A 10,679-nucleotide genomic window follows, 5' to 3' on the forward strand; every position below is an offset into this window, starting at 1 on the left:
TTCAACCACTAATTGTCGTACCATCACCTGTCACTTGGTACCCAACGCTCGACCACTTGCAGTCTTGCTCTCCTCCACTTTTTCTGGTGAAATCCAAATTATACACTCGTCCAAAAAATATTTATGATTTTTGAGAAACATTTATTTACTTGTGCCACGAAATTCGCGACTTGAGAATTATCAAGCGCACGATATCTCCGGGCTCGGACTTTTCAATTAATTGATTTCATTTTATTTCGGGTGAGATATCGTTTTTTTTTATTTTTTAATAATTCGGTTTAATATAATAGTGTAATAGTGATCCGTGGAACAGTGAAATCAGTTATTTGTGATATGGGGTGAGAGCATTTTTGTTTGATTTTTAGTGCGCGCTGTAGCGAAAAATTTTTATTGCAAAATTTTACACTAAAAGCTTTTTCATCAGTACTATTGGTCCGAATAATCTGAATAATGAATATAGTTATAAATAATTGATATAGAAAATTTACGGATATTTATGATGCACCAGAGTAAAGCATATCCACAGTAAATTATTTACTGGGAACTAACCAAGTTAATTATTCAAAATTCAATTTTCTATTTTCTGCGGTCCACGTTTCGCCAATGAATATAAATAATAATATCTAAAAAAAAAATAATGTTGAAGTGAAAAAATTTGCATGTCATCGAATTTCCGGATGCCATCACTGAAAATTGTCTAATCCCAGAATTTTTCGCCGTGCAAGTGAAAACGGATGGAAATTATTACCGAAATTTTTCACAAATATATGAAATATCCGTCATGTCCAATTGAAGTTCCCCAAAAATCCCACCGGTGATTTGAGAAGAAAAAAAAACTTGTAACAGTCACACAGAAAAGAAGAGCGCGGCAAATTCAAATTTTATCGCCGACAAAATTGATTTCACCTAAACTTCTCGTGGAAAAGTGATTGTCCCCCGAAGAAAACCCATCCCTCTCCCCTTCTCAATACTCTTAAGCCCCTAACCCCAATATTTCATCATCCCCCAGGCAATATTTCATCGCTGCCAATTTGTGTATCCTCCTGACTCTGCTAGGATCAAGTACACCAACAAATTCTACCGAAAATAATTCTTCCAAGGAAGAATGGGTGGTGCGAGTGGCAGGTGGACCTCAAGTGGCCTCTCTCCTTGCCCTCCGATCTGGCTACAAAAATCTGGGTCTCGTAAGTAAAAACAAAATCTTTAATCTACCGGCCAATCCATTTACCCCCACCACCCAAAACTCCAAATGGCAATCCGCACCGACTTGACGAATTTTTCTGCTCCAATTTCAAATGTATGTCAATAAAATTCGTAGAAAAACAAATATTCATGAAATTATTCATTAATATAACTACCGCTTTGCCACTCCACTCCTGGAATTCTCCTTTTCTACTAAATCCCTGAGTGATACGTTTTTTTTTCCTTCAGTAGATCTTTCCCCCCACAATTACATTCCCCCAGTCCTGGAGTTAACCCCATCCAACCAGTTGCTGAAATCTAATGTATTTGCCGGTGGAATTATGACTTTGTCAACAGAGTGTCTACGGTTTGTTGGAATATGGGCAAAAGTCGAGACCGAGAAAACTACCCCCCGATGCAATTAAAACTTGAACAACTGCTTAATAAGTCAGTCAGTTTTGTAGCGATTTCCCACCGAGTTGGGGTAAAATGAACTTGTGGATAACTTCCTCCAAGTTTTCCGTAGCATTTTAAATTATACAATAATCGTAATTCACCTGAATGACGACGTCTGATAAAGCCAACGAGAAGAATGGATCGTGAAAAGGGAGAGAGGTAGGCAAAAGCCTCGGAAGAGGACGTGAACAAAATGAATTGAACAATTCTCGCTGCATAAAAATACATTTCAACTTTTATTATCGTCAACGTGAATTATTATCCCGTTCGCCCCAGTATCGTCACACAAGCTGTACCGCGTAAAACCAGTGGTGGTGGGATAAAGGGGGAAGAAAACGGCAAGATAATCCGATAAGAGTCAATATATTTCCAAGTGTTCGCCAAACACACCGGAAATAAGTGCGCATATGCCGTTGGATGAGTATCTGGATGACGTACGGTGTCGTGTATTCTACATTCTATCCTATGAAAAAAAAAATGTATATATATATATATGCAGATATACATCCACCTCCTCCAAGTTTCTGCCTTTATGTTTTTCATCCAACGAAATGAACAACAGTAACGCGGAACAAAAGAGGAAGAATTATATTGCAAGAAACGAAATGGGTTTTGTGGAGGGGTAACAAAAAAATTCACAAAAACACAAGAGAAATAACACAAAGTGCAGGATATGTTTTGCTGGCATCAAAGATCTTTTGGATCACACTTTAATTCCAACGGAAAAATTCCAGTGGGATTCAGTGACCGGAAGTAAGGAGGCACTTCCGTCGAAACTTCCCTTAGTCGTTTCTCGATTCTACGGGGATATAAATTGAGGAGTATGAAAATTCTACAAAACCAGGAGAAACTTTCATTGTTAAACATCAAGTGCCTGTGTGAATACCCAATTCCGGTCGAGTCAATAACAATTACGGTAATTGTTCATATTGTATGGAGTACATTCCCCCAGTGATTGCAGTTTCAATCACGAAAATATGAAAAATTCGCCGGTATTCATCACAATTTGTATTGAATGGAAATAATTTAAGAGTTAATTCCATAATTACAAATAACTCGCGTTAATTATGAATTCCAGTGCTGTTCGTCCGTTGCGCTTTAAATTAATTATATTTTCTGAAAATTATTCGATTTCGGAAATTCCAGCTGTAATAAAATCATTCCAACTGTTCATCCCAGATAATTTTATTCAGAATTCAAGTGTCATAACGAGAGGAAAATCCCATAAATACATGGATCTCTAATTAATCTAAAATTCATCCAAACTTTTCATTCCAATTATAATTTATTCGTCAGAAAATACGATATTCCTGGAATTTCCACAAAAAAAAAATATATCCGCCAATTTTTTAAACGTTTCCAATTCGTAAAAAATACATAAAAAACACGTAAAAAAATATATCTTCTTTCAAAACTATAAATCGTGCGAGTTAAATTTTTTTTTCCATCCCATCGTCAAAACTCAAGGAGAGGTTGAAACTGGGGTGAAAGGTAGACGCAGTGGGACAACCCCGAGACGTTAGAAATGTTGGCTCCGACGTATAGACTCGAATCCCCAGGAGACTAGGATGTCCGAGTGAGCGACATTCGTAGCAGCAGGAGGTTTCATGTCGGCCCGCCAACATCAGGTTGACTAATACAATTATGTCCGTAACGTTAACCCCTTTCCACCCTGAATCCCTCGCCCTCACCCCCAACAACATCGAAAGAGCGTGACTACGATGCAATCAGCCCCTTAATCTTTTCCTCGTGTTCTCTCCGCCCTCCTCCATAAATTTACATTTTATTTCGTTTGATTCAATTGAACATCCATCCATCACTTGAAATGAACAAAACACATAATCTTAACATCCCTTATCCGTCTGTACGTCTCCCCCAGGTCGTAATAAAACGAGGGCGAGTTCTTGAGAATGAGGGAAAAACGTAATTAGCGTCATTCCAGGGTGAATGAAGACATTAGGCTTTTCATTGGCAGACAGGAGACAGGTGGGGGGAAAAAGGGGTGGAGTGGGGAGGTGAGGGGGTTAGGGAGTGGAAAGAGCCCTGGGATTACGCCGAGAGACAGTTGGAAATCCGATCAAAACAAATGGACTGCGAAAATACCCGATCCTCCCTACGGCGTTTTCTATACCTCCCATCCCTTTTTTCGGGCTTCCATACTGATCTCATATACATACAAAATGCTCATCTCATTCTAGGCTGGTCCCTCTGGACCTGCCACTGCCGAGAAGACACAATCGGAATACCGATAAGATGAATCGCTAGCTGATCGCCAAGCAATGACTTTGCGCCACCGAGGAAGACGCTTTACGGATTTTTTTTTTTCAGCAAGTTTAGTTTTTCGGTTTCAGTTCCAATGGTTTTTCCTCGGTTCAGGGCCAATTCCATGGGAAACAGGGCGGAACAAGACGGTGCTATTTATTCTGAAAAAATTCAATGAAAATTGAGTTAACAATGAATTCGGAATGAAGTGAATACCAGGAGGTGAATACCAGGAGGAAAAAGGTGTCCCCAACTTGAATGAAATGAACCTCGATGGAGTGCATTCATCACTCTCACTCCTGCAGTCATCAAGCCATACACGAGACATCCACCAGGTGGTGGTCCCTAGCACCGAGGGTGTTTCCATAATCGGAGGCCCTACAAAAACCACACGTGACACGTGGCGCCTGTAACCGCTCGCTCATTCATGATACAATAATGATGTGATCCTAGAGTGTGAATTTTCGGGTTGGTTATATATCCTGGGGAGGAAATCAACGTGCCACCAGCTGACTCCTCGTGGCCTCCTGGTCAGAGCGTCCCCCTCTTGGGACTCGAGAGCCAGAGCGTCGGGACGACCCCAATGCAAAAACCAACCCCCGATCACGAGCGTATCACGGGGAAAACCCAAGGCAGCAGCTACGAAAAACTCAGACCAAAAACATGGTCTCATTTAGTGTTGATTATTAATTATCAGGGCAGCTACACTGAATCTGATTCAGAGGAGAAAAATCTGAGAAAGTGAAATTTCACTGGTAATGCGGGAAAAATTGAAAAATTAATTAATTAGCGGAAAGAGGAATAGGAAATATTGTATGATTTTCTTATCCACTGGAAATCTAAATTTTCATTTTTTTCAGGTCGAGAGTAATAATTGAAGATATTCATTAAAAAATGGAATAATAATATTTTATTAATTATTCTTTTCAGAGAATGGTGAAACTGATATTCATATTTGTCATTGATTTTTCCGCGGAATTTTCATTTATTAATGATAAAATTTCAATGATATATTTAACCCGAAATTTTCTCAGTCCGTTTTGAGTAGATTAATATCAGGATCGATGACTTTTTCAGGTACTCGGGTTCAAAGACACGTACTTATGGCACAGGGATGATAATCAGGTTGGGAAAAGAGGCGGTGGGCGGTTCGTGAAAGAATTGACGTCAAACTCTAAAGTAAATGCATATATATATTTTAATCATGACTTAATTTCTCTAGAATATTAATTGTTGCTTTTAATACCAAATAAAATTCCCGGAATTTACGGGAAGGTTTCATATCGATACTTCATTTCGAGAATTCATCACTTCATTGAATTTTTTAAGGACACGTGAATATTCAGGAGAAAATTACACTCCACTGGAAAAAAATGGTAGGAATTACTGCCATGAAGAATAATTGAGTCCTTTTATTTTCTATAATGCAGATTATTTGGGCAGATCAGCAGAGGAGTGTCGAGCGTCACAAGCGAGATCTTATCGATATTCTAGAATCGGAAAAGCCACTGCTGCGAGAAAAAAGAGTGTTCGATAATGAGGAGAACGATATTGAGATCCATTCAGATGTTCAACACATGTTCAATGACGAATTGTGGAACGAGGAGTGGTATCTGGTAAAAATTCCACTATTTTCCTGTCCCACGACAATTCCCCAGAATTTCCAAAATTCCTGAGACTTTTCACGAAATATTTTCGTCGAAATTGAATTTATATAATTCAAAAAATTGAAAACAGAATCTACTTGGACCAAACCCAGTCCACTAATTAATAAATATTTATGACTGAAAATTACCTGAATATTCGGAAAATTATATAATAATTCATCACTGCAGAATTATCAAAAATTGCAATGATTTTCATCCAATCGAAAATGGAATCTATATATTTCACAATGAAATATAAGAGTCAAAAATTTGAATATATTCGTTTAAAATAAATCAGGTTCCCCGAAAGCAAGCGCAAGCGATAAAATAAATGTTGAGCAGATTCAAGTATCCTTTTTTCCGTGAAGTGACCTCTGTTCTTCCTGTCCCTGAACCCAGCAAGACACACGAACCAACCGAGACCTACCAAAGCTGGATCTGAACGTGGTGCCACTTTACCGATTGGGGATAACAGGTCGAGGGATGAGGATAGCTGTTCTCGACGATGGGCTAGAGTACACACACTCAGACCTGAGGAACAACTACGTGAGCTATTCGATATATCCCGATGACAAACCGACAGACGAGAACGAATTCCCCAAAAATATCGATGAAATTCCCCAATTTACAATTTCAGAGTCCAGATATCAGCTATGACGTCAATGACGGCGATAACGATCCACTGCCCCGGTACGAAGTAACAGGTGATGATGCTCCACCTCTCTTATCTCTCAAAACTGAATTTACCACAAAATAGGATACGATGGACGAGTGGGAGTTGAATGCGCGATTTGATTAGATGAACGAGTATGAAATAATCAATAATATCCTTTGATTTATCAATTCCCAAGGGATGAATGGACATGGGACGCGGTGCGCAGGGGAAATAGCCATGGAAGCGAATAATCGGAAATGCGGGGTTGGGGTGGCATTTGAGGCGAAAATTGGAGGAATTAAAATGCTTGATGGTGTCGTCAATGACAGGGTTGAGGGTGAAGCCCTAGGGTACGCACAGCATCTCGTCGATGTCTACACCGCGTCCTGGGGACCTGCGGATGACGGCAAGAGCCTCGAGGCACCCGGAAGACTCGCCACTGAAGCACTTCAGCGAGGTGTCACTGAGGTATTTTTTATTGTACTTCGCTGCAATAAAATTATGCTACGTAAAATGCTAAATATGAAAAAATCGTCCCCTAGTTAAATATAAAAATTATTACCCCATTTCATATTCCAAATGGTAATGAAGCCTATTTATGATAGATTCCCTTATTTCCTGAAAGCTGATGTAAAAATCTTTTAATGCGACACGTCACTCGTTGAATTAATAAAAAACTATTCCAGTACCTGAAGAAAAAATCTTTACATACATCTCTCATCCGTCATTTATTCATGATGGAATAAAAGTCCCGAGAAGTGGTGGAGTTTGAGCCGTACCAGGGGAATTTTGTTGTGTAGCTGGGGGAGAGAAAAGTTAGATTGAGTGTCAAGAGCAGATGCATATGGCGAATGCCATCCGGAACATCTCGAAGAAAGGAAATTTACAGTTGAATTATCAGAGAAATAGTCACTCGAAATTGCAATGAGCTTTATAGGAAAATTGTAAATGCAAAAGTATAATTGTTTTGAATTATTTTAAATGTCTCAGGGGCGAAAGGGCAGGGGTAGCATTTACGTATGGGCATCCGGCAACGGTGGATCCAAGGATGACGATTGTAGCTGTGACGGTTACGTCGGTAGCATTTATACTATTGCTGTTGGTTCTGCCAGTCAAACTGGAAAGTTTCCATGGTACGGTGAGAGATGTCCAGCAACTCTTGCAACAACTTACAGCAGCGGAGCGTACCACGACCAAATGATTGTAATTATTCACTGAGATTTATTATTTAAAAAGTTGGACAAATTGGATGGCTCTTGTTTTATTTGTCTGAGGGGGATAGGATGTTTGTTCTCATTTGCGTTCAGTGGATTTTTTTTTCTCTTTCTTTGCCACTGGACAGGCCACCACGGATTTAAAAAATGAATGCACCACTCGTCACACGGGAACGTCGGCTTCAGCTCCACTCGCTGCAGGAATACTCGCCCTGGCACTGCAAGTGAAGTAATATCCTCCTTTTTTCACGACATACTGTCAAATTATTCTTCTTTTTACCCCGAGCAATTATTAGATTTTTTTATTTATTTTTGGGTCATCCGCTGGAACCGCGAAATCCAGGAAAATTAATTAGTCTCCGTTCTTTTTTCGTTGAATCAATTATGTCTTTCGAACATTGCGGCTTTTTTCAGAAGATATGGAAAAAAAATTTATCTGTATTTTCAAATGATTTTTTTCACCCGGCAGAATATTCGAATAATCCATTGAATTCTTTGAAATTTTTTTATAAAGAGAATTGAATTGACCCATTGAATTTCGAGTCGGCTGAATTGTTCTATTAATTATCAATTACTCAATTAACTCAATTACTCAAAAAAAAAGAGAAATCAATTGAAAAATCATTAGTGAGCGATATTCTCCCAATTTTCTTAATTAGTTCGCGCTTCTCGTGATCATTCATCTTTGCCCGACACTTATTTCCACGGAAGTTGTCACGTTTCTACGATATTAATTGAGCAAACGTCATTATCGAAACATTCGTTTCTTACTCGTTGTTTCATTCACTAACAAGCAAAGAGTTGACTTGGAGGGACGTGCAGCACCTCATTGTGCAGACTTCGGAATACAGTCCATTAAGGTAAGAATTTTTTATGACGGTTTTTCCCTCTGGTACTCGACAGAGATTAATATTTAAATATTTCACCGCCGGGTCGAAAAATTCCACTGTGTTCTCAATTTTTTATTGCGTTTCGCCGTGGCGTCAGAGATTTTTTTTCAAGTTCTGGGGACAAAGGAAATTAATGGAAAATATTCCGAACTCAGGCATTTATCCGCCTCGGGGCCACGCAGTGCCTTTCCCCGCGTTGTTCAACCCTTTCTATCACAAGCTCATTACACACTCTATCGAGAGATCCCTTTGTGCGCGAAGTTTCACCCCGAGTTGCTCCTTCCGTCTTCACTAATTACGATAGTAGTGCTCCAAGTATACTGGAATTGAATTTTATTTCCTTCGCTTCGCGGAATGTGCTTGAATATTATCTGACGCGGAAAGCCCTGATAAGAAAAATTTATCACTCCCAAGAAAAAAATGCTCAACTCAACTCTATCCTAACAGCGAATTAAAAGTTTACTGGAAACTTAAAAAAAAAAATTGCAGAAAGCCGATTGCCCACAGAATTTCTTTTTTTTTTCACTTAATCGTTTTGATTAGAAAAAACATTGAAAAATTTGGACACAGTGTAATATTTCATTTCAGAGAAATCCGTTATAATCGGAATATAAAATAAATTCATTAAACATTTCTCAATCATAGAGTGAAACGGCTTTACCTGAAAATAAGAGATATTTTTTATCTGTGAGAGAATATTGCAAATTTATAGACCAAAAATAAAAAGCAGACGATTACAGTGGAAATCCAGGATGGCGGAAAAATTCCGCAGGCTTCTGGTTCAACCCGCGCTTCGGCTTTGGTCTGATGAATGCACATGGTCTGGTTACCGCCGCTCATAATTGGACCCGAGTACCCGAAAAAACCATATGCTTCATCAAATCGCAGTCCGGGTGAGTGCAAGTGAATGAAATATCACTGGGAATTGAGATGAAATCCTAACGACAGGAAATTTTTTAACTTTCAATCCAGACCGCTGAATTTATTTTACGGTGAAGCGGCGATTTTGAGATTCAATTCAAATGGATGCTCCAATGAGAATCGAGAAGTCATGTATTTAGAGCATGTACAAGTGGAAACCAGCATCAGATACACGAGCAGAGGTGCCCTGGAGATGCATCTGATATCACCAGCGGGTAAGAAATGCCCCTCCAAATTTATGAGGAGCTCCTCAAAATTATCTGTTAACCGAAACCGAAATATTAATTTCTCCATTTTCCTGATTCTTTCGTTTTTCGCCACGTGGCTGAACAAATCTATGCATTCGCCATTAACAACGACAATGAAAATTATTTATAAAAGAAATAATGAATTGTCACGCACTCGCAGGAACTAGAGTGAAAATTCTGACTCCTCGACGGTTGGATGATTCCACTGAGGGCTTCAAGAATTGGAAATTCATGTCGGTGGGAACCTGGGGGGAGGACCCCAGGGGCACCTGGAGGTTGGACATAATCGATCAGGTGAGTAAATTCGCGCAGTTCAAAATTTGACCGCCCCTCGTGAAAAAAAAACGCGAGTGAGATAATCCCGAGGTATTGATTGAAAATCGATTAATAATCGAGGTAAAATTGATTTTTTTAATTGTTCCACTGACTTGACGATAATTCTAACGATTTTCGGACAAGGTCGGCCCTATCTGGAACAATGGATCAATCCTGGACGTCACCCTCATCCTCCACGGGACAAAATTGTCCCCGGATTATCGTGGCAACAGCCCGCGAAATTACAACGACAATTACAACCGCGTCAGGAAGACGGTAATTCCATTATCAAATGCAAACACTCGTCAATTGACGTGTGCCAAATTAATTATCACGGTCCGGTTAATTGCCGGGGCTACAAAATGTCCATATCACCCGGTGTTTCATGTTTGCAGAATCGAGTCGTTGAAAAAACCGAGGAAAAAAAGAGAATGAGGAGTGGACTAACTGGTCACACCAACGAGATCAATCTCACTGAGCAAGTGGGTAACCTGGAGAGTCTCGTCTGGACTGATTGGCTACGTCGAATTTTATTTGATCGAAGGTAGTCGAATTAACCATGTGGAAGACCCCTCTTTACGATGAAGGTGAACAAAAATAATTTTAAAAACTGATGGGATGAATACGAGAAATTAGAAAATAACACATTATCACTTTATTGAATCAATCCCAACGTAAAAGTTGGCAAATTGGAGGGCCTTGCCGGAAATTATCAGCTACGTCTTCTCTTTCATTCAGCTGAAACTAATTGGATTTACTAGGACTGAAAGGCCTTGATGAACAAACAAAATTGGAAAGAAATTGAATGGACAGGAAATCGAGTTGAATTAAAATGGAATTTTACGAAAACAAAGTGGAATACCCGAATAAAAATGAGGAGAATGAAATGA

At 39.3% G+C, this 10,679-nt stretch overlaps 2 protein-coding genes across 3 annotated transcripts in view; one reads left to right on the forward strand and one right to left on the reverse strand.

Moving 5' to 3' along the window:
• Hrb27C (Heterogeneous nuclear ribonucleoprotein at 27C) overlaps positions 1 to 10,679 on the reverse strand; it is a 47,274-nt gene that overhangs the window by 1,839 nt on the left and 34,756 nt on the right. The window lies entirely within an intron of this gene.
• Positions 34 to 10,668, forward strand: LOC105270428 (neuroendocrine convertase 1). 2 transcript variants are annotated; one of them, XM_011311346.1, is made up of 16 exons: positions 34 to 338; positions 1,010 to 1,184; positions 4,978 to 5,079; positions 5,331 to 5,516; positions 5,946 to 6,092; positions 6,184 to 6,250; positions 6,398 to 6,669; positions 7,192 to 7,404; positions 7,544 to 7,644; positions 8,210 to 8,275; positions 9,046 to 9,198; positions 9,278 to 9,441; positions 9,635 to 9,768; positions 9,934 to 10,065; positions 10,185 to 10,376; positions 10,471 to 10,668. In XM_011311346.1, the coding sequence occupies exons 1-15, from the start codon at positions 334 to 336 to the stop codon at positions 10,335 to 10,337; spliced, it is 2,070 nt and encodes a 689-aa protein (XP_011309648.1). In that variant the 5' UTR covers positions 34 to 333; the 3' UTR covers positions 10,338 to 10,376; positions 10,471 to 10,668. The 2 variants fall into 2 exon arrangements, with proteins under 2 accessions (XP_011309648.1, XP_011309647.1); XM_011311345.1 differs by having other exon boundaries at positions 10,185 to 10,668.

This window comes from Fopius arisanus, unplaced genomic scaffold (assembly GCF_000806365.1).
Source record: "Fopius arisanus strain USDA-PBARC FA_bdor unplaced genomic scaffold, ASM80636v1 scaffold00087, whole genome shotgun sequence".
NCBI classification, from domain to species: domain Eukaryota; kingdom Metazoa; phylum Arthropoda; class Insecta; order Hymenoptera; family Braconidae; genus Fopius; species Fopius arisanus.